At 37.6% G+C, this 25395-nt stretch overlaps 1 protein-coding gene across 1 annotated transcript in view; it reads right to left on the reverse strand.

Moving 5' to 3' along the window:
* KCNU1 (potassium calcium-activated channel subfamily U member 1) overlaps window positions 1-25395 on the reverse strand; it is a 120574-nt gene that overhangs the window by 46217 nt on the left and 48962 nt on the right. The window contains exons 17-19 of the mRNA XM_033104019.1: window positions 24445-24534; window positions 24210-24307; window positions 11109-11142 (exon numbers count right to left, since the gene is read on the reverse strand). Coding sequence (XP_032959910.1) covers window positions 11109-11142; window positions 24210-24307; window positions 24445-24534 — 222 coding nt within the window. The remainder of the gene's footprint in view (window positions 1-11108; window positions 11143-24209; window positions 24308-24444; window positions 24535-25395) is intronic.

Consider the following 25395-nt stretch of genomic DNA (forward strand, 5'->3'; position numbering starts at 1 on the left):
ATATAAAATTTTAGGTTGGTGTTTTTTTTCTTTCAGTAATGTAAACATTTCACTTTACTTCGATGGTCTCTCACCCAGTTCTATGCTTTATTATGGTTTCTGATAAAATAAAAATAAAAACTCCACTGCAATTGTTATCCTTGTTCCTTCATAGGTAGGGTGTCCCCACCCTCCCCAGCTCCCACAATTTTCTCTTTCTCTCTCTCTTTCTCTCTCTCTGTCTATTATTTTTAGCAATTTGAATATTATATGCATAGTTGTAGTTATTTGGGTATTTATCATTCTTGGTATTCTCTGAGCTTTCTGAATCTGTGATTTGCTGTCATTAATTTTGGAAAATTTTCAGCCAATATTACTTCAAATATTTTTTCTGTTCCAGTCTCTCTCTTCTCCTCATATACCAATTGTGTATATGTTACACATTTTGAAATTATTCCATATTTCTTCAGTATATTTTGTCTTCTTATCCTTTTTTTTTTTACTCTTCCGTATCATTTTGGGAAATTTCTGCTGATATAACTTCAAGCTCACTTATTCTCTCTTTTACTCTATCCAGTCTACCGGTGACCTATCAAGGCATTTTGATTTTGTTACAGTATTTTTCATTTCTAGCATTTCTTTCTGATTTTTTTTTTAGAGTTTTCATCTCTCTGCTTACATTACCCATTTGTTTTTCCACATTGTCTACCTTTTTCATTAGAGCCCTTAACTTATTAATCACACTCATTTTAAATTCCCTGTCTGATAAGTGATGTCGTATCTGAGTCTTAGTCTAAGTCTTATTCTATACTTGTTATTTCTCTTCAGTGTTTTTTTCCCCACCTTCCAGCATGCTTTGTAATTTTTTTATGATGAGAAATGATGTATTAAATAACAAGGACTAAGGTAAATAGATCTCTAATGTGAGGTTTTATGTTAATCTGGCTAGTGGTTGCACTGTGTTCAATGTTTGCTATAACTGTAGCTTCCACAGGTTTCAAATTGCTCTAGTGTCCTTAATTTTGTCTCCTTTATTGTCTTTGGGATTCTCTAAGAACTATTTCTTGAATAGTCTGTACCTTGAGGCTCTTTCAACTATAATTGCTGTTGTTATACTGTAGCCCTGTTAGTATGGAGGTAAAGTGTAGGAGAGAAGAAGACTATGTAATTTTATGATTAAATCTCAGTTTTTCAGTGGGGCCTGTATCTTAGGCTTGTGATCTTCACAAGTATATCTTAGCTCCATCATGCTCTCCTCAGGTGAGACAGTAAGGACAGAAAAGGCTAGAGTGGGAGAAATGCCATTCCTTTACCTAAAGCATTGGTAAAATCTTTTGACCTGGAGAGTTGGCCTTTGTTATGGAGAAGCCCCTGGATGTATTTCACTATAGTGACTCTTCCTCTTCCTCTGCAAGTTACTGAGGGGATTTTTCTTGGCTCTTCACTGTGAGAACTGGGTAGAATTCCTGGAGGTAAAGTCCCCAAAAGTATGGAGGCCCCTCTAAGCTTGTAGCCCCCAGGAATTTCTAATTCTGCACCAAGTCCACAGTCAACCTGCAGTAATTCAACAAAATTACCCTTTAAGTGTTCCTATAAGTTTAGGGCTCCAGTGGCTCCTTTCCCAGGTAGTGTACCTTGGCTGTGACTCTCCAGATTTCAGGGTGATGGTTTGCCCTGCAACCTAAGTTCCCTGATGGGTGAAGAAAACTCTTTAATTTTCAGTTTATTCAGGTCTTTCTTGTTGTAGGGACAGGAGTGATGACTTCAAAACATTTTACGTGTTGGATCTAAAACTGGAAATTTGGCAATGGCTTTCCTTATTCTCTATAATGCAAGTTACAGAGGCTGGTTCTTTCATGTCACAAAATCAGGCAGCTCAGTTTCAAATGTGGTTCACATCTCAGCATATCCCATCTACCTGTTTAATCTGAGAACTCCCCCTTCAGTAATTAAATATACTTTCTTCATGGGTCATTATGATGTGATTTATGACATGTGTGTAATTGTCAGAATTACTGTGGGTAATTAAAATATAAAGTGAATGCTGCCAGAGGCTTCAGTCACTCTCAGTGTCCTCATTAAAAAGCAGGAGCTGACCAAATTATAAATGGACTGGTTTGCACAAGTTCCCTGCAAAACCTAATTATGAAACTTATCCTTATTCTATCAGAACTCACTCCATTAGTCATGCAAATTTTGAAATGATTAAGTTATTTTATGTGCTGGAATTGTGGAATTAATAATAAAGAGGTGAGTAGCAGTAATTAGATATTACTATGAAACTTTATTATGTTAGGTCACTCTGTGTCATATTGCATCTCTTCCTGACCCCACATCCAACACAACACACCACACACACACACACACACACACACACACACACCTTTAAGATAGTTTAATGAATGGGTTAATGGCTTCAGTGAATTTATGATAACTTTTTAAATGAAAGCTAAAACATGGAGAAGGATTTGTAAATTCTGCATGAGGTATTATCTTGGCATTGGTCAAAGAAAGAGATTGGTAATTATCATCAGGGGAATCCTTTCTCTCCAGAGAAGGCAAACCACCACAAAGAGAAATCAGTTACTAAGAGGATGTTTTAAGCTATGGCAGCTGGCAAGAGCAAGTGATAATTGAAATCTTGAAGGAACTTTAGATGATCCTATCTCATTTCCTGTCTAATTTTACAGATAGAGGATTTAGCCAGAGAAATTATCGAGCTGCCAATGAATAAGAGAGCCAGACTCTAAGCTTAGTGCTACACTTCTCTTTGTAGGGAAGGCCACAGAATGATGGGGAAATTGGTGAGCATCACAGTTTTCTCAGCACAGGACTGGGTGAGAGACCATCGAAGTAATGTCCACAACAAGTTTCCAGAGTACAGAAAAGGTAATTCATTGACTGTTTAACTTGGCAAATCATAGTCTCATCTGAGACAAGAGAGCTACTGTATATGGAAATACAGACATCTTGGTGCTCATTCAAAAGAGGCTAAGAATTTTGATGACTCAATCAGTGCATCTCTAAGGAAGCAGAAGTAAATAACGTTTAAATGATAAGGAAGGAAGAAAAGTAGGGAGGAATAGAAAAAGGGAGGGAAGAGAGAAGAAAGAAAAAAGGGAACTGCATACTTTATAGATAGACGTAAGATGAAGGATATACAAATTATGTGTCAGTTGGGCTATGGAAGCTCAACATTGCCAATTTGGTTTGGTTAGAGATGGGATTTAGATAAATGTTCTTCTGTGGGAGTCAATGGGGAAGAGAGAGAAAGAGGGGTAGAGGGAGGCATTTCTTACAGAAATTCAACTCTGCATAACTTATTGACTACCTTTATCAATTCATCAACTATCTAAAATTTACACTTTGGTACTGTTTCTCTGGGTTAAGGACAGAAAACTTTCTGTGCTGCTAGAGCGTAAGATCTCAAATGAAAGACACAAAGCTGTGAACTTTGCTTCGAATGAAGCCATCCTCCTCAGCCCTGTGTCTTTCTGGTGGGACTGGTGAATGGAAATATTTATAAGGGTGTATTCAGATGGCATCCTCCTGCAAATACGACAAATAAACAAACAGAAACTAATATGGAAGATCTTTGGGAAAATGACAAAGAAGAAGAGATAGAGAACAAGACAGTCAGAAGTACAGTGTATGAAAATGGGTCTGGTATTGGGAAGGGGCTGCAAAGCTTAGAGTATTTGTCTACAAATCACTCCTAGTAAGACAACAACTTTAAGAGATGTTGAAGGAAGGGCTTGTCATTAAGGGACCTGGGGATGAAGAGACAAGTAAAAGACAGTGATAAACTCGAGAAAATGTTCCCTTTAGAGAAGAGAAAGCAAGAGTCTGGTTGCAGCACAGTAATTAAAATACCTACCTTTGACGGATGCAGGAGCCGGTAAATTTTAAGTGTGTGTGCGTGTGTGTGTGTGTGTGTGTGTGTGTGTTGTATGATTTGACATTTCACAGCAACACCATAAAGTAAGCAGAAAAAAATATTCTTATCTATAATTTATGACAATGCAAACAAAATTAAGCACCTCACTCAAAGTCCCAAGATGGACAGCAATGATTTCGGATGACAGTCACCCAGACTCTGTGCCTATTATGTGCTGGTACTTTATAGAACTGTTCAGAATGGATGTAGTGGTGGGTAGGGAAGGTAAGTGAGGAAAATTCACATAGACTTCCCCTGTCCTCTTTAAAAGCTGGCTGGCTTTTTCATGGATTCATTTTCTCCTCCAATGGTGGCAGAGACTTAGGACTTTGCAGAGGGGCTTGTGGGACAATTAAGCAGCTGACTGGCCCCATTCAGAGAAAGGGGAGAACAGCTAAAGATCCTAAGGGCACACCTGGCTTCAATGTGTACAGGCCTTGGAGACCTCTGTTCTTGCCTCCTCCATGAGGGGCCGCAAAATCTCCACGGGGCTCCTTTTACTCCTTTTATGTTGATTCTAAACAATTCAGATTGCTGTACAATTCAGATTGCACAGAATCCTTTGTGCACCCCCACAGAATGGTCCCACATTCGTCACTCACTCAAAGAATATTAAATCTTTTCAATATGTCTTTCTTCTTGTTCTACTGTTTTTTTGTGGGGTTTTTTTTCCTTCAAGTTTCCCAGCTTTTTAGGAAGAGAGAATGACACTTTCACCTCCAAACGCAGAAGTGTCTCAGCAAGAGGCACTCTGAGAAAATGCATTTGAAAATGGCATTTGTTGGCTCACTGGAGCCAAATACAGCTACCTCAGCTCTTGCTTGAAACCCAAACAGGGTGAATGCCAGTCAGGGATTCCAACCAGCTGGTAGAATTGGCCTAAACAATCTGACAAAAGGGATCCCTTTTCCTCAACAGCAGCTTCTCCACCTCTTTCTCTCTCCTTTTCACTCAAGAACGCACAGTTTTACACTTGTCCTTCATACAAATAACTGGAGGGTGGGAATTATTCAGAAAGCTCATGTTCGACACCCCATCTGTTCATTCCTGACAGCAATATATAATGTAAGGCTATAAAAACTTGAAAAATAATGCAACATAAAAAGGGATTGACTCAGCTCCAAGAGGCCATAAATGGTAACAAATACCACAGGATGATTTATTTCATGCTGTAATCTTTACAGTAAGTCATCTTTCAGACATTTCCTTGTGACAGGTTTTAATAATATTAATGCCCAGAGCAATCCAAATCATCGCCAATAGACGTATTTATCAAGCTGCCAATCCGAGTAAATGAAATTCTATAAGCAATAATGTAACATGTTTAAAGGAAGCTAATAAAACAAGTCAGCAGAGAAATATTACTTCAAAGTATTCTCTTCCTCTAATCCAGGCCTGTATGTTATACTGCCAAAATGCAAATCTTTCCATACTTGATTTATTGCTCTAAAAATACCAGTGACCTTTTCCCAAGCTTCTGTATATTCACTCTCACACATTCATAAAGCCTGCAGTGCATCTTGCCAGCATCGCTGAACACTGGAGTGCTTAGCATTTATTGTTATGTTTGTCTTGCTTTCACACAGGTACTTGATTGGCAGCTACAGTGAATAACATCTAAGTTCCCAAGCCTTATTAAAATGTAACAAATATCTGAGCCATAAACCAATCTTTACAGTGCCCACTCTAGACAGACCTACAAAAATACCTGAGAAAGTGACTCGAGGAAAGTCCTGATGGTTTACCAGTTGCCAGGTAAATTTCACATAGGGAAAGCCAACCTGCATTTTCCTTCAATCAGGTTTACTTTGGTTTGTATTAATTATTTGTTGTTCATGCAGATCACAGTATGCCAGCTGTTAAAGCATTTGGCATTTCAAATGCAGCTCAAGATCTGTCTCCTTCAGGAAGCCTTCCTTATTAATCTCACTAATTTTCTGATCTCTAACACAATACCTGACTCATCCCTCAAAGGGACTTTCTAATTAATGAATCCATGAAAGCACAATATGCATCAAAGACAGTTACCGAATATTAGATGAAAATATGCAGTACCTTGATTTATTCAATATATTCTACAATTAATTGATACCTTAGGTTTTTCTTGCACATTACACACACGCTCCTTGAGGATCGATTTATTATTTAATGGGCACTACAAGTGTTCACTATACTACTGTGTACCCCATAGGGTGTATATGTATATATATATATATATATATATATATGACATGATATTGTTTAAGTGTATTTATGTATTACGATTATGATTCTCGTGTTTATTTGGAATAGATCCTTTGGGGTATCTACCAAGCCCACCACCTGCACTTCTGTGAGAACTGCCTCAGCTCTCACAGAATGGCCAAGCTTGTTCCTGATGACTCCACTTCCTGGATGTGATTGAACAAGTCAGGAACCTGATTGAGCTGAGCCAATCAGACACTCTTGTCTTGCAATGGGAAACTGGGATACTGGGAATCCAGTCACTGGGTTTGTAGTTGGAGCTGAGATGTTGCTGTAGGACAGGAGTAGCCAGATTCCACAGAACAGAGAGTTACAGGAAGTCTTTGTGCATGGGATGAGGCCTATGCGACAGCCCCCCGACACAATGGCGCAGTGCAGCCGCCTCAGGGCACACAGATTTCCACTTCCTGGCTCCAGCCTCACCAGAAGACATAAAACACTTTCTCTCTTATACATTTTCTGTTCCATGATTCATTATTAGAAAGTTTCTTACCTGTTTTAAAAGGGTTTCTGCTACTTGCAAGTAATTGGACATTAATTAAAATATTTCTATTTCATTGATAAATCAGCTTTATAAAACACCACCACATAAGAGAAATATTTTTGTTTGAAAGGAGTTCATTCCTTATTATGAGAAGTTGGACTTCTTTTGGATGTTAATCAAATACAAAGTCCTTTGTATCTCCGTAATCCAGGGCATTTTGAGTTGAGTTTTGGAGCACCCTTGGAACACAGTAAGAGTTTACTAGATAAAGAAGAGAAGGGAAGGACAGTCTAGGTATATGCATAGGCCCAAGGCAGGAAATATTTGGAGAAGTGAGAAAATATAGTAGTATTTGAGTTCAGAGGACTTTTGTGAGGGGCAGGGCCCACATCATCAAAGGCAGTGTTAAGAATTTTGATCTCATTCCTAAGGGCACTGAAAAAACATTGAAGGGCAGCAATACTGTCAAAATTTCACTGTTGATACATCATCCTAAGTATAATATAGAAATAGATAATAAGGGACAAGATGAGATGTGGGGAGACCAGGTCAAAAGTCATTTCAACAGTGGTCTAGAAAGAGAAGATGGTAGCTTGTATTGGGATTGGAAGTGGAGATGGAAAGGGTGGAGAAATTCAAGATATTTTTAGGGCTAAAACAGAGAAAACAGGAGAATTGATTGAATTTAGCAGAAAAATCTATGTCATAATTTCCTTACTTGCTTCTCTTATCCCTTAACCAGACTGCTAGTCCAGGTGTTAGCCATTGACACCAGGTTAGCTTCACTGTTTGTTTTATTGTTAGTTTTTGCCTACCTAAAAGCATGTTTCTGAGTGCAGCTAACAGAGGCAGAAATCAGGTACTTGGGGAAAGTTTCAATTTTTAATTTTATTCTCTAATTTAGTATAGTGAAATTGTTCCAGAATCTAGTTATTTTTTGTACTTCTCCCTTTCTCCTCACTTCCTTTCAACTTCACTGCTTCTGTCATTAACATCTAGCCTTGTACACTGTGATTCTTAGTGTGAAAATAAGCTAGCCAGGGGATGGTATTAGATCATGGGTCAGGATATAGTTTGAAGAAGGCTTCTGTCCCCTGAAATTTTTATATCCTTGCCTACACACACACACCCATACTCCTCGGAATTATTGTGTCATACCTCCTCTTCTCTTCTGTTATTTCTTGGCTTGGAAAAATACACCTGGAAAAATACTATGACAAGATTCAGTGGCAGAAACAGTAAAATGAAGGAGAGTAAAGAAGTGAGTAGAGGGAAAAAGAGAGCCTGAGGTTGTTCCACAGATCTGGAAGTAGAGATGAGAATATCTGGTAAAAGAGTGTTTCATTCAGAACAATTTACCTTTAATTCTTTTCCCTCCAAGAAAGAAAAAGATCCTTGGTAGGAAGGTAAACTTTGAAAGACCTTCTAAAAGAAGAAATATAATCAGGATTTTTAGAGATCATCTGCTTATACATATTGTAAAAACATATTTTTCCTGTGTTTGTCCTGGTCCCAAATATCCCTTAAGATTTAGAGTCATTTGACATAAGCCTTTAACTTAGAAAAAAGATGAATTTAATCTCACCTAGGATGAGATTAAAGATTAGAGTTTTTGCCTGTTTTACACTTTAATGTGTTCACCCTTTTCCCCTAAATTAGCTGGGGGATAAAAGATAGACTCCATATAGAGAAGTCAGAATCTTATGCCACTGGGTTCATTGATTCCCCCCCCCCCCCGCCCCCTTCCCCACTTCAGAACTTGTTCCCCGGTTAGCTTATAGGATGCAGATGAAAATCAATTAGTTTGGGTGGGGTGTGGGTGCTGAACACTGTTCCTGGAAAGCTGAGCCAAGTAGATATTTGACCTGGCCCTACAAATTCTTCCCAGTTGTCTTTTCCCTCTGAGCCATTTCTAAATCTCTTAAAACTGGTTTCTGAGGCTGATCCACAAAAGGGGTTTCTTGAAGGAGAATTCAAGTGAGAAAAAAAGGAACCATATTACCTATGGTTCTGGCAGCTGAATACCTAATGCTGTGGGCAAAAGCTGAAACCAGGGATATTTAGAAAGGTCTGAGAATATTCACATTTACCCCCAAACAGTGTAAAAGCCAGGCTTGGCTGACTATAAAATCAAACAGAATATTTCAGTTGAAGCAAATCTAAGCTAATCAGTATGAAACTTATTTTCATAGAATATTATTTTAAGAACTAGGAATATTAACATGCTCCTGACTTGTAATAAAATGTAAATACAAAGGTATTAATCATAAGGATTACATCAATCAATCAAGAGAAACTGTGAACATTTTTATGTTGGAAGACCATTTGCATTGTTCTCAATTACTAAGCCACACCAATGGATTATGACGCTACTTTGAATCAAAGTCTATAAATTTGCCAATCCCCGTTTCAGGCTCTTCTGGACTTCCCTGTAGATAGGTGTACCTGTAGAGTATGTATTATAGGGGTGTATAAAGTATAATTGTATAAAGTAAATCATATACATATATATGCACAGATATGTGATTTACTTTATTGATTGATTTTTACGTAGCAACACCAGAATCTTTCCCCAAAGAGTCATTTATCCACAATATATGCACTAGCGATTCTAAAAAATATGTATTAAAAATTTATTCCATTATCGAAACTGAACATTTTAGGAGAAGTTTGAGAGTGAAATTAGCAGCTTCTCTATGATATTTTTTAAACTAGCTTTTCCCCACTGGTACCTCCAATGCAGATACGATATAATAATACCTACATTTCATTATCAGGAAACCAGAAAGCAGAGGGGCAGCAAACTGTGTGGGTTACAATTGGAACTGGGATTAAAATCCGAGTCTCTGGAAGAGAAGCGGAGGGAGCCTGGCCTGACATAAAGGCCCCTGCAGCCGAGGAAGCCCAGCCTGGCATGTGGATACCAAGCATTTCCTGGCCCAGGCAGAGCAAGTGGTGGCACCTGTGCCATCTTGTCTGAGGAGAGAGTTGTACTCCCAGATGACCCTGGGAATAGAGGAAACTCCACATTTTAACAAAATGAAAATAAGGGGTTATTTCTAGTCTTTCCATAAGGGTAGAATTATACTTAATAACCTACTCATTCAGAGTGTAAAACAGAGTTACATTTAGAAAAACTATCTAGTTTCCACTTGTTTTAAGGACTGTGAGTTTTGCTTAAAGAGAGAACAGGCTTGTAAATAAAAAAGAATGGTGACGACTCAGCTGTTCCCTGGGCTTTGAGGAGAGCAGTGCAGGTTTCCAGGCAGCCAGGTTTATTTAGTTTACTTTTTAGCACTATCCGTAGCAATATTTCAGAGTGAAATAAGTAAAATATCTGTTCCTTTTCATTTGGCAGCAGCAAAGATCTCGGGGAAAAAAAATAAATAAATAAGAAATATGTAATCCCCACGGTGTAATCCCAGCGTATGGAAACTCACTTCTCTTAAATGCCTCCCTCTGGCATAATTGACTTTTCATGTGCATTTTAATAATGATATTTCAGCAGGTTGCAAGAGAATTTTTTTTCTTCTGTTGTTGTTGTAAATTATGGTTGGGAAAAAAAAGTGTTATAAATCTAATTACATTTTCACTTATATTAACAAGTCAGCACAATCTTCCAGCATGTTTACCAAGCAATTCCAATATTTACAGCTGACCTAATTGGTTGTGGGGTAGAAGCAATGAGCAATATTTTATTGTCCTGATAGCTGCATATGTGCTGAAGACAGCCGCTAAGGTGTAAAGCTACCCAGAAACCCTAAAGTTTTGCCTGCCTTGCGTTTGCCTTCATTGACCTGGCCTGTAGAATAGGACAGGACATAGGGAGGAAAAGGGAAGCAGGGTCTGGAGTGGGGAGGACAGGAGTTTGTTAAAGGTGCCTTTTCTTACTCTTCTCCTGGCAAGACAGATTTCCCAGTGATTTAGGGGACTGTTAAAGACTCAAAAACTAACTTGTTCTTGGCAAGTCTGGATGAAAAGTTATAGATAATTGCACAAAAGTCAAGAATATATTGAGTAAACATTTCTGATATTTGATGTGGAGTTCAGAACAATTCTGGTCTTGTTCTTGACTTTCACTATCAAAGTCAGTGTGGTCTTTGGGAACCAAACATCTGTCTAACATAGGCTGGGAATTCTTATACTCTCAAGTCTTTAGAGAAAGGGCTAATAATAGAAACCACTCCTACCAGGAAAAGACCACATTGCTTCATGGGGCGACAGGAACTGGGTCTACCTCTCATATAACTAAAGGTGAGGTCTACTGCAGCCTTGCTATCCCCTCAGATTTCAACTAAAATGACATTTATCTCAAGTCCTCTTTTTCCTACTCGTGCTGTTTGTGTTAATACAAATATACAATGCTAGCAAAATTTTAGCAGAAACCTGCTTTGGAGGTGAGTCTCCAAACCATGGGTTCAATTATTTCGTAGACAATCTTGTCTTCTGTGTCATGATAATGACTAACATTTACTGAGAGTGTACTCTCTGCTAGGAACTTGGCCAAGAGTTTCACACTTAATCTTTTCATCAGCCCTATGAGATTGGTATGAGTTGTTTTACAGATAAGAGATCGGAGCCACAGAAGAGTGAGGGACTTGCTCAAGATCACGCAGCATGAAAGTCAAAGAGCTGAGATCTGAGCCTTGACAGTCCACTTCTGGAGCTGCCGCTATAGTCATAGGACCAGGCGGCCTCCTGCTTGATAGCTCTTGCTGCAACCTAAACACTAACACGTCATAGCATGCCATAGGCTTTGAGGTATGGTATTGGATATACCCAGTAGGCTCTTATTGATGTCACCTAAAATCATACCTCCCCCTTTTGGTTGATACCTGAAATCTCCCAGTTAGGTTCCTTAGATGAAGTCCTTGATCCCTGATGAAAGAAAAACTATCCTTGGAAGTGTTAATATTGTAAATTTCTGTTTTTGCAAATAATGGTTCAGACAGATGTTGATGGGGGCAGTAAGTAGCTGGGGATCATAAGCCCCTGAGAAGGGTGACGGTGGGGTGTCAAGCAGAGGGCAAAGAATAAGAATGAAAAGTCTGTAACAACTGTCTATTTCACATTTTTCCCCCCTAGAAACTATGTAAGTCTTATCTTTAGTCCTTGAATAGAGTTTTACTTAGAAACAGTGACTAAGCTTGCCATAGTCTTCACTTTGTCTTGTCAGGTTGGTCTTTTATATATGACCCTAAACAGAAAAGGTCTCATCCCTGCCTTTTAGGAGATTATATATAAGAATGAAAACATGCAAAAACCAATTACTTAATGCAAATAAATATACATACTCGGTAAATGATCAGTTGTCACACTGTAATTTTTATTCTCATGATATGAGGGTTGCTTCCTCATCTTACCACCCAGCTAAATCAATGGAAATTTCCATAACCACAAGTCCTAGGAGAATTTGACTTCATTTTTCTTAAGATTTGTCCACAGAATCACAAAGAGGTTTTAAAAAGGACTTTGTCCCTCCTTTATTACAGCCTCCTAATCTAGTCAAACAGACAAGGAGAGGACGACAAGAGTAATGGGAAAATATATGTTGAATTTTCTACGGTATTAGCCTGACACTTTTATGAACCCTGAAGTTTGGTTTTTTTTGGTCTTTTATTTTCAAATAATAATAAAATAGTTTGTTAATCTAAAGAAGTCATTTATTCAACTATACATAATTGATGAATTATTCTTATATATGTGGTACTTTCCCAGAGTTGTGGCACATTGCCTCTCAGAAACCAAATTTTTGCCTATAGACAGACAAGAACTAGAAAAGAAGTATTTAGAGGGTCTAAAGGAAAGTACCTAGACATTTTTTTCTAAATTCTTACTTTCCTATGATCCCACTACCTTAACTCTTTCATCTATCTTTGGAACTCAGGCTCATTGTGCTTAAAAATATCATTTCTATATGTGTATGCGTAAGTCTGTTTCTATCCCTACCCCATACCTATACTTGTAAATATATATGAATGCATATTGTATTATTGTTTTCTTTGGACTTTGTATTGAGACTTGAGTAAGATGCTTATTAAACTCAATACCAATGGCATGCTTTTGATTTCCTAGTTATGGACTATATTTTACTTATATAGAAAAGTCTATGCTTGTCCAGAGGGAAAGTCATTTTAAAAGCTGAATATGAAAGAACAGGGAAAAAAAGCACCTATTCAGATCTTGTATGATCAGTTTCTGTAGAAAGTTCAGACAACATGTGCATGAATAGAGAAGAACCATGTATGGTGATTTATATCTACTATTCTGCCTCTGGAAAGACCCTGGAAGCTGGTCCTCAGTAGGAGTTCAAACATCACTGAGGCTAAAAGATGGTGTTTCTCCTGTCTGGATCACCTCGGGGACAGAATTCAATGAGGTGTGCAGAACTGAGAATAAAAATGGAGGAAGGGTCCTGCTTCATTTCTTAACTCTGTGTGTGTGTGTGTGTGTGGTGGACGGGGCATAATACCTAAAAGTGAGAGGTCATGAAGTCAGATGTTTCAGGAGTCATGCCTGGGCATAAATTATATAGGGCCAGGAGTGGGTCTGCCAGAAGAGAAACAAACAATTTCTCCCAGTTGGATGGATTTCTCGATGTTCTTATGGTCTTTAAACCTCTTACACTAACATGCGTCTGGCCTGGAAGAGGATATCCTGGCAGTCTTTCTGAATGGACTGTAATTTGTTCAGAAACTGAAGACTGCCATGGGATTAGTTATGCTGGAAGGCACAGGGAAATAGCCAAGGAAGGAGCTGGAATTGCCATGAAAAAGAGGGGGAATGGCAAGGTATGGGCAGACTTAGACATGTCAAAGTGACTAAACCAGTGGGAGGTACTACATTATAGATATTCACTGAAAACCCTATTGATACACACCATTGAGCTGATGGTCTATGGGTGGGGGTAGTAGACAGTGAAATTTTGGAATGCCTTAAACTTCAAACCCTCTCCCTCTGAATGTGAAAATAAATTGGTGGCAAAGCAGAGACATTTAAGAGCCAGAAAAATGATGGCAGAGTGTGGTGGGGAACCAGAATGACAATAACATGAACCATTTTTCACTTGCTCAATTTTTACTGTGTGTTAGGTACTACAAACTTTTATCTCATTTGATCCTCCCAACATTTCAATTATTCAGGTTCAAATATTATCTCTAGTTTGCAGATGAAGAAACCAAAGCTTAAAGGATAAAGAGAATGGTAAACTAAGGCTCATGCCTGCTATATTGACAATCTCATGGCTGATATTTGTGGACCACTTGACCTTGAAACAGCTAAGGCTGGGTTGAGCATTAGAAAAGAAAGAAAAACATAACATTCATGGTCTCTGGTATCTCTAAAAGAACATAGAGTATATTAAGAAGTTGATGTTATAAATATGATCTTGGTTATAAGTTTCACAAAGACATAGTGGGAAGAGAAGTTATGTGGGAAAATACGTATTTAGATTTCAATGTAGTCTATTAGAGTTGAATTAAAGAGACCCACAGGGAAGATTTCTATGGAAGGGCTGATATGCCCAAAGAAGACAAACCTTTCTGTTAGAAATGGTTTTCTCTCCTGACCCAGATGTATCATACACTGCTTGGAAATGTCTGCTGCTCCTTGTTTCACGGATTAAATATATATCAATATTTACTTGAGCTTATAAACACTTTTATTATAAAAATACTGAATGACTTAGTGTGGTTATTGTGTTATTGGTCAGTCACACCATAATATGAATTAGTTGTATCTAAATCTTTTCTTGTTAATATCTAATTAAAATTAGTTTTATTGAAGAAGTGAATTTTGATAGAGAAGAGGAAGAAAATAATAAATAATTGTAGAACAGGTAAAATGGGCAGAACTCTACTCGGATCACCCAAAGTAGGGTGACCAGATAAAGAAACTGGAAACAAAGACAAAGGGGTTCCAGGAGTGGTCAAGATGCATTTTTATTTATCATAAAATGTTGCATAGGTCTAATTTTATCAACCTGAAAAGGAAAAGGATATATTCACCTTCTCTCATATAACATGACTCCTTGATTTAAGGACACAGAACTTAGGTGAATAGAGCCAGTGTTTGCTTACTTAACAAATACATATTCAACTACTATCTATTAAATAGACTTTTGTGTGTTAGCCTCAGAACTTAACTACTATTTATAACATTGGCTTATCTTATGGGAAAGAAAAGATACCAGGGATGCAATGAAATATTGGACTACAACTTCTGTATAAATTAGGACTGTCTGTATTGCTTCAAGTACTAAGAATAGAAGATAGCAGTTTCTGAGCTGACCAGAAAACCCACTCGTGGCCTGAAGATTACATCTTTAAAATCATCAAGCCCATTGTTAGCAAAACTATTAATAATATTAGGCTGCTTTTGGTATATGATGTAATACTATTAACACATCAAAAATGGATCACAAATAGCACATATTATGCATTTGATATTTTTTCCCCAATAGTGCCTATTTGTATCTATTAAGCCATAAAGTCTATTTTATCACTCGTTGTTATTACCCAGGATATATGTTTGCCAATTGGCTGGCTGGAGTTTTCTATGCCCCACAAAAAAAAAGAAAAAAGAAAAAAAAAGGCATCCTATTCTATAATGCTAAGTGGGAGCAGGGTCTGTCGTTGATCCCATTAACACTGTATTTAAATCAACTGAGCTAACAAACTCCATTGATGAAATATTGCAGAAATTCACCCACAAATGGCACTTATCTATCTAAGGATATACCATTGTCTAATCAGCAGTATGGTCCTGATTGCTGTGTTCTTTTTAAGTCTCTGTAGTCCATATTAACACATCTTACTTTGAATTAAGAGGTGTAAGTGAATTAAGTAATCATCATATTTAGAGATGATCTTAAGGGTAACTATCACCTACCCATGGATGGGTAACTATCACTATCTCTGACATTTTTTAGGAGTTTTTAAAGCATATTCAGGGATCATCCAGCTAGATATAAGGCTGATGGACCCAGTTTATGGATAAACTAGGCCATCTGGATCAATTCTCCTTTTAGATGCCTGCTTTGGACCATTTCCTTATTTATCACAGACAATGGGGGAATTAAAGACAATGGGAAAAATACAAATAAGTTGAATAACTTTGTTTTTAAAGCCGTGTTAAAGAATGTGGGGAGTCTGTGAAACTGAATAACTAAAATTACATTCAAGGATTTTTTGTGGCTCTGATTATCCATGAATTGCCAATCCTCTCTTATCACAGAGAAGGCATGGCAAAGAATAGATGAAAGCAAAAGCATGGTTGGAGCACTTCATGTGTCGTCACATATATTGCCTTTATATTACCAAAACAGTTTTCAAATTTGAATAATTTTGATCTTGTAATAACTTTGCATTAACATAAATATAATGTACACACACATATACACGCATGCACAATACCAATAGCCAAGAATGTATTCTTAAGAAATTTGATATGTTATTTCTCACAGCACTCTACCATAAATTCTCACCTCTCGTCGGGCTAGCTGGTACATGGAAGGCTCTAAGTTTTCCAGTCATATTCTTCACTGGAGTTGAGATTCCCACTCTCTTCTACCTCCCCAAATCCCATTGCTCAACAGGACACTTTCCATCCAGCCCTCCTTGATGTCTTCCTCCTTTGACCTCCTGCTAGAATCATCAATGCAGCACTTGAAGGAATGCTGCCTCATTTGGCCTCTGATTGATTTTATGTGAATTCATCTTGTTTACCCAACTAGATTGCATAGGAGTTGAAGCATGATTTTCGTATCTACAAATGCATCGAGCACAGTGTCTACAGTGTGTACTTACCATAGCACATACAGGTATTCAATAAATACTTATTTACCAACCTCTTTAAAAGAAAAAATTATCTGCAAGTCCTAATGCTAGTCTGCAGCTGTGTTGTTGTTGTTAAGTGCGAGGTAAAATACAAATTCACGAAATTCCATAGCACCTTTCCTCTAAATAGATCTTAATCCTTTCTCATAAATTATCTCACATAGTTTCATAAAATCCTGGAATGAAAGGCAAGGAAGGGCAGAAACTATAACTCCTAGGACTTTTATATTCCTCAGTGCACACATGAAGTGCTGGCTCAGACCTTCAAGGCCTGCCTCACCTCTAGGACAGGTACAGTCAAACCTCTGTTAACCAGATCCACAATCCAGAATCTATCCAGATCCCATCTATCCAGAATCCTTAATTAAACAACAGCATGAGTTTTCATGTATTAAAAGAAAGAGGTGAATTATAGCAAAAACAAGATGAAGGATTTATTTCAAAATCCACATCTTTGGAAGGCTCTGCCCTTAATACATATTCAGTCCAATTTTGTGCACGTTCTTAGATATAGTAATTGTAATAATAAGGAACATTTAATGAGCACTTACTCTCAGCCAGGAATCCAGAAAAAGTACTTTAAATACATAATCTTATTCAATCATTACAAAAAAACCTACAGAGTATTCATTACTGTTATACTCATTTAAGATACCAAAACTGAGACATCTTGAAGTAAAGCAACTTTCCCAAGATCACATAGCTTAGAACCAGCATTTGAATTTACATTATGTAATGCCAGAGCATAATGACTATGCTTTTCTGATAATGCAATCACATTTCTCAATCATGAAGGGTTTTCTCGGTATAGTACAGCTACTACACTGAAATTCAGCGAACATATTACAGTTATCCACAATAAAGTTCAGAGTAATAGAACTTTTAGATCAATGCTCTATTTAAACTCAATTAGACAGATCACCCTCCACCTCTAAACCAGCACTGTAGTTAATCAAGTTTTTAATGTACTAAAGAGTTGCAGGGCAAAGGAAGGGGAGGAAGGATTTAAGGACCCTATGCTGCAGATTCCAAAACAAAGGCAATCTCATCATCAGTTTGTTGGAAATAGGGAATAGATTAATAATAGAAAAGCCAGTTGGGAATAGTTGAAATATCGTCCCAACTCACATTTCTAGAGTGCCTGAAAGGTGACATGAAAGAAACTGAGTACATCACCTTCAGGTATCATAGGTACAAATTATTTGAGGAATCTTAAGGGAGGCATATTTGCTTAGTGTAAGGATCTTGGGAGAAGTATGTATGAATTCATGTTGGTTAGGAAAATTCTACTGGTCAGCATAGGAGCTGAGAAAACAAATATTCTGGCTTAAGTAAAATTTTTATTGCCCCATGGTTCTCAGAGAAAAATAGGGGACCAGGGTTCCCTGAGGCTCTTACCTGATGGCAAAGCTCATGTTGCTAGTCACCATGCTTGGCCGTTCCCCTGATAAAAAATCCGGCATTTGTGTGCCATAGAATTCCTCGATGCTGTTTTTCTTTACCCTTATTGTTCCTGCAATAGAATAACAATTTTAGTAAGTTGGCATTATATCTGTTTGAGAGAGATTTTTGTACCATTCCTATTGGCTGAGACATTTCCAGGCCCTTGACTAGGGTGAGGCTGGGGACCCTTAGGTAAACACTAGTTCTAAGAGGATGAATTGTAGAAAATTCTTTAATTTCTTTTTTCAGAATTAGAAAATGATTGTGAGAATTTGAATACCATACAGCATGCTTAAGGTAAGTACCTATTGAGTTGGCTGCTGTACTTTTCTAATCCATCACTCCTCCCATCTCACCCAAGAGTATAGCATCTGAGGAGCCTTGCTGCTACTGGCACAGTCTGGAACCACTATAGGACTCTTAAGAAAAACTTACTATCCAAGTCCCCTTCTCTGTTCAGGTTGCAATTCATGCTACAGGAATATTGCCTCCCTTTACTTTATTTTTCCTTTAAGGCTTCCTTTATTATTCATTTTAACTTGTCAAGAATCTTGATTTTACATGGGATGGGATATATCTCCAAACATTTGTGAATTTCAAAATCTGGACATAACACAAAAGCAAGTAATTTTCTCATCTGCAAATGGGGATAATACTGGGACTTCAAAGGGTGATTGTGAGGACAAATGCAAGAATGTTTGAAATTTAATAATTCAATGAGCAACATGAAACTGCACTGAGATGGAAAAAAACTGACACAGGAGCCATTACTTCTTCCTGCACCCGTATGTTGGTACTCAATCATGCCATTCTTATTCTGGAACCCAGATCCAACCTAGCAATCCTTTCAACACATTAACTAGGTTAGGAAACCATTGTTGATCAATAAGAATTGGCACTTGGTAATGTAATAAACAAATAACATTCTAAAGGATGCTTTGGAAGTTAAATGTTTCTCTGTCATTCTTCAAGGACCCTGCATTATCTGCTTGCCCAAACCGGATTAGAGATGGGGAGACTGCCTGAGGAGAAGTTACCAAGGAGAGGGACAGACTCAGAGTAGCCATCAGTGCTACTCCTCTTCCCCAGCCACCCAAGCAGAGAAAAGAGACATGGCCTTTTCCTCCAGTGTCAGTTTGAGGACCATCTCTGTACTTAGACTGTTCAGAATGGGGAGTTCAGATGGAACAAGGCTATAAACCCACATATCATCAGGTTTGGGACAAGGGTAGACAGGAAAAGCCACAAAAATATCTTGGTATCCCTCTTCTTTCCTTGTAATTCTTTCTGAACCATTCTAATCCACAGAAAATATCAATTGAGTCAAAACACACTTCTGGAAGAAGAGCGACATCCTTTGCATAGGTGATTTGTCTGCTTAAACCATCAGTAATCACATCATACAGCTGTGCTAAGAGCCAGGTTTGGCATAAGATTGCTCCCTACCTGTAATCCTCAGAAGCCTTCACTTTCATATGGGGGCTTGATGAGGGTTTTCAGGTTGACTGATGTTTCCTTATTTTGTGGTTACCTTTTGCCCTAGGGGAAAGGCTCAGGAAGGGAACATCTGAAGAAAAATCTGAGTGGGAAATAGTGTGTTACCCACTGTCAATCATTAGCTGGCTTGGTATATGTGATAGAAGGCTGAGCTATGGAATGTAAAAGGCAACATGCTCAAACTGGCTTAGGAACAATGGAACTTTCGGGAAGTCTGCTTTCTCAAAGCCTAACTTTCTGGCCAAAAACATTTGCCAGGTACTAAGAAAAGGGTATGTGGGGTGGGAAAATAAGTGGGTGGGGTGAGGCCTATGAACTTATGGATGTTTTTGCTAAAGCTTCATTCTTAATAAAGTCTCTTCTGAAAACGCATTAATGATTTGTGTAATTTTAGAAGCTTTCATAATTATCGAAGTACGTGCCTGTATGTGAGGGTTGGAAAGAACAGCCTCTATGAGGACTGGTGAAGTCTCTGGCTTTGTGTTGGCCGCCTGACGGTGAAAGGTAAACTGACCCACATGATCTCTTTTGGTCCTTCCAACTCTAACTTCTACAATCTCAATGACCTTCAAACAAAGTGTAAAGGTGTTCTCTCTACCAGGTTAGGTAGTTAAGAACATGTAACAATCTATTGTTGCCTTTGCCCCCAATTTCTATGCTGCTTCAAACATTTGGGAGCAAAGCGAAAAATAAAATAAAAATAGGAAGGCAAAGTCATCTCTCTTGGGGCAGTAGATAAGCAACTGAAGTTTCTTTGATTTCATTCTAAGGCAGTTTGATCATTTTATTTATTTATATTTTGGCTATAGCTGACAGTGTGCAAGTAATTATTTTTTCCTATTTTAGGCAAGAAAAACATGGAATTTTGTCTAACAATCTAGCTAGACTGATAATGTCTTGCTATGGCTTACTATGACTTCTCTATGGATATTCTGAAGAAGGTTTCTGGATAAAGCATTAGACATCAAAAAAGACACGGCATCTAAGACCAATGAATGATTGAAAAAAATGGAAGTCTTATACGTGGCCAACTTTTTAATTATCTTTCTTTTTCAAGCAAGCAAAAGCTACATGCAAATATTTTTCTTTGCTAGCATACATGATAAGACCACATGTTAAGACATGCCTCATATATTATTTCCATATGGATAGCAATAATTCTACTCCTTTCTATCTCCCTCAAAAATCTTATCATAGCCGAAATGAGTGAAAATAATGTCTATGTTATTTGGATGATTCTGAATCTGCTCTAATTTTTGCAATTGTTTACAACATTTTATAGCTACATTTTATACCTACCAATCATTGTGATATACCTAAAAAGTAATATCATGTATTCTGGATAAGAACCACTACTCTTAGGAGCTGAATAAGCAGCAGGACAGTAAATCCCGCAATACCTTAATCTTGCAAGTGTGGGGATAGTATTTAATTAATTAATTAATTTATTTATTTATTTATTTATTTTCCCATCCATTCATGATCAGAACTTTATTTCAAGAAAATTATTATAGCCATGAAGAATGGCATGAATTGACATGAAAAGACGCTAGATCCAGGGAAACCAGCTAGGAAACTATTGTAATCATTGGGATGAAATATAAAGAGGGCCACAGTTGAGGTGGAGATGGATACCAAGGACCGAAGAATACGGAGCCTCATTGTCAACTGTAGGATTAGAAGAACAATGGCAACTGTAATCAATATAGGAATATAAGATATTTCTGTATGTTCTTTGTGGACTTATTATAATACCAAATTGCTTTCATTTTTATTGGAATTCAGTGGTCATGTGGTCCTGACACCTTCTCTCTCTCCTATGTAATTCTAAATAAGAATCTCCAATTCTTATTTCATCTGTATTTCCTATGTAAGGCCATTGGTATAGGAGAAGAGCTTGAACTGGAATTCAGAGCTGCTTAGGTAAGCCAAGCTAGGGAGAGGAGCTGGTGGAGTCATTAGGGTGGTCATATCTTTATCTTCTCAGTTTGGAATTCTTCTCCCTAGGGAACATTGGCTGGGGTGACTCCTTTCTTAAAGCGGTCAATTGGTCTTGGATATTTATGAAAAAAGTGACCCATGTCCAAACCTAAAGAAAACTGTGAAGTAAGGTAAATTCAAGTTTGGATCACCTGTTCAAACCATTTCTTATCATTTCTTCCTGTCCCTAACTCCTTTCACACTCTCTAATTTAATTTTCATAATTCCCCTCACTTTCAGGTGTGACTCCATCACACACTCACACACAAAAATAGCATTTTAATGAGGACTCTTAAACAGTCCTCAGGGGGTGGGGATGAGGAATATTTGGCCACGACTTTCCTAAAGATCATTTTCACATTGCCCACTCCCTCCACTCCATCACATACAAAGATCCTTATGTCTACCTCCTTGCCCTGGTTGAGAACAACTACTCTAAAACATTAGGCATTAGAATAGCAGGCAGTGAATTCTATAGTTGGAACTAGGAAAGTTCCTGCCCAATAACTTATCTAACTTACATTACTCAGAAAAACAGAAAGACAATTACTCCTCCTGTTCTGAAGGCTAGCCCTACTAGTCTCCATTCTCTTACCCCCCTTCCCACACACACAAAATATATATGTAAAATTAAGCAATAGGTTAAAATAAGTATACTCTACTAGAACTTTTCTTATTTCTACTAGAACTCCAATTCTTATTTCATCTGTATTTCATTGATGAGAAAAGATTCTTTTTGGGTAATATAATGATGAACATATATGTAGTACATACCATTTGCCAGGCACTAGTCTTAATGCTTTTTATATTAATATAGTCAATGTGTATTCTCTTTAAGTATTCTCACTTAATCCTTGAGATACCTAACATAATTGTCGACATTTTACATAATGAAAATGTCAGAAATCTGAAGCACAAGGAGACCTTAAATAATTTGTGCTAAGTCACACAGCTAATACATGACCAGTGCAGAATCTATGATCTCAACCACTGCACCATGCTGCCTCTCTAAAACATTACATTATAAATTTATGTGGGGGACCTCTGGTGTGGTTCTAGTTTTAAAAAATTAAGGTAATCAACGGTAGAGGGATTATAAATCATAGAATATCAGAATGGAAAAGGGCCATAGAGGTGATGAGGACTTCCCAGTTTCAAAATGATGGCACTGAGGCCCCAAAAGGTAGTATGTCTTCCCTTAACCACAGCTAATGAGTGGTACAACTGTGGTCAGAATTCAAGTTTTTGAATTGTCATGCAGTATAACAGAAAGAAGAAACTGGTGGGACCCAGGAAACTTAATTAGCTCAATAAAGTGATAATTATTGAAGAGATAGATTGGGGATACACTTCACCTGGCTCTGAAATTTGTACTAATCCAAAGGTAGTAAAGTATATATTTTGTCATCCATTGGTAAGTTCCTAAGTCCTGTTTGAAAGTGAATTCTCTGGGAGAATTTCCAGACATTATCATGACTTTTAAATATATTAGGACAAGCAGTCTGCTCTACAGTGATGTCCTCTTTGGCACATTTTGGCTAGAGCTAAGCAGATTCCAATTCACACTCAAGTCCACTCTCTAGGCGCCATACTGGTGCCCATTTCATGGTACTCTGCTGCCATCGTCTGGCAAATTGAAGCCACGAACAGCTGACTCACTGCGGGCTATTTAAGAATCTCAGTACCAGATTAATAGTCCTCCTGAAAGCAGTGGGACAGGCTTGGTAGGAGTGGTGATTGAGGATCCGTATGGAGCAGGAAGAAGAAATGATTCCATTATGCGAAGAATAAAAAATTCTGACGAACAAGATAACTACAGCAAAGCTCAAACATTAGATTGTAAATTGGAAGTCTTACTAATTTACTCCCCACATACTATAAAATACATGACATAGGAGTAAAATTTGGCATATCTACAAATATGAAGGCAGAGCCTTTCTCTTTAAACAAAATTTTTACAACCTTATACTAGAGCAACTTCCTGCTTTAATATATTTATAGTAAAAGCACACTTAAAAGTCAGCTGAATAAAGGGCATATTACTCATTTTTATAAAACGTATTTGTTTTGCAAAATGACTGACAGTGCAAGCATATGCATGTTTATAATTTATTTGTAAAAGTTTGATTTGTAGTGTTTACACAAATATGTCTACTACAGACAGCATGCTAATTTTTTCATATAGTATAAAGATTTGTAAGTGAGATTCTACTTTCAATGTATTTTTTCTTTTTTATTCACACCTTCTTTAGTGGGATGTTTCTCCTATTTAGTCAGCCTCATCTTTGCCTCAAGAAAGATTCATATTATTATAGAATACAAAAAGAGTCAATGTTTAATTTTTAAATCCAAAATAGGGTATTGAAGCCCAATTAATTAACAATACTTTGCAGACTAAAGTATTTCAGGAAATTACATAGGAATACATTTTTTTTCTATGTCCCAAACTGTCTTAGATTCTAAAGGTGAAATTGAAAGATTCAGAGAAAATGAAACAGGGTTAAGGCAGAGACTTTAGTTTTATATGTAGAATGACAGCATGAGAAGCTCCACAGACCTGCTCCTTAGAGAATTTCATTTGGAACTCACTGCCTGGCCTGTGAACGAGTTGAACTAGATAACTAGTAAGGTTTCTTTCAGCTCTAAAAGACTGATGTTCAGGTCTTGTATGACCAGTGGGGAAATGTCTGCCCCTTCTTGGCCAAGTTCAAATGGGCATTCTTTTAAAAGATGGAACCTCTGCTTTTTCCTTGGCCACGCCCCCAGAAACTGGGCTCAAGACAGCCAGCTATAGAGTGCAGTTAGTTACCTGTGAAGTGTCGATGGTTCTTGCTTTTGCAGCTACATTTTCCAATTAGCTCAGGAGTATACACATCACAGTGACAGGTGGCACAGTAAAAGAAGGCTCTGGACAATGAAAGCAAATCAAGAATGACTTATGTGAGGCTTAACACTAAGGAAGCATGGCGCTGACTCAGTCTGCCTGCCATTAAGTTGTATGTGCTTTAGGACTTTCTCCCCATAAAGTAATAAAAAAAAATTACCTTCTGACTTCCTTTGCAGATTCAGCAATAAAGAACCCTAATGTGTTCTTATGCAGCTTAACTTGTGCAGGTGGATTTAGTACCAGACCACTAGAAAGAAAAAAATAAAAACACAGTAAATTTTCCCTCCAATATCTGTGCCAATATTTTGTGTTTCATTCTGTCATTACCCATGGATTTTCTAAATTGCAGAGTTAATAGGACTCAATCCCCTTTTACTGGTAAACAAGGTAGAAAATGTGAATTTGACTATATTTAATACTCTGTTTTAAATATGCGGTTAAATATGCTGAGGGGAGCCAGGTCACAACACAATTGATGAGCTGCACACACAGCTGAGCTAAGGGAAAGCTCTTCCCTGGACTGTGTTCTGAATCTGAGATGGCCAAACCAACTTAGGCTATCATTAGGCTAACCAATGCCATCTATGCCAGGGCCACACGGTTGTTAGTATTATGGTCATACTAGTGGTATTCATCCTTAGGCTACTTGACCTCTAAAATTTAATTACATCTATTAGCCAGCTGGGTTCAAAAGTTCCTTTTAGCTCCTATGCAATTTTTGAACTTGCATATTTCTTTTGAATTCAATTTTGTCTCCTGATTGCAGAATTTTTGAGAGAAGGGACCGCATGAATTGTTTCTATTTCTATATTACATGAACATTTTGATTTTCGATTTTCTTATGGTTTGTGTGTTTGAAAATGCTTTCTTACAAATTTCATCCATGATACTCCTTGATGCAATACTCCATCTTGACTACTTAAGTTTTTACATTTCTCCCTATGTTTGTCAAGATCTCCTGTTTTTATTTCCTGTTTTTTTTTCTCCAGACCTCCTATGATGAAGTCTTATAACTCTATAACTCCCTGCACCTCATTTGTGCATGGTCAAAGTACTCTTTTCCTCCTTCAAAGCACATTCCTATTATATTCACATTGGAAAGCGGTCA

Source organism: Rhinolophus ferrumequinum, chromosome 4, assembly GCF_004115265.2.
Source record: "Rhinolophus ferrumequinum isolate MPI-CBG mRhiFer1 chromosome 4, mRhiFer1_v1.p, whole genome shotgun sequence".
In the NCBI taxonomy this organism is placed as follows: Eukaryota; Metazoa; Chordata; class Mammalia; order Chiroptera; family Rhinolophidae; genus Rhinolophus; species Rhinolophus ferrumequinum.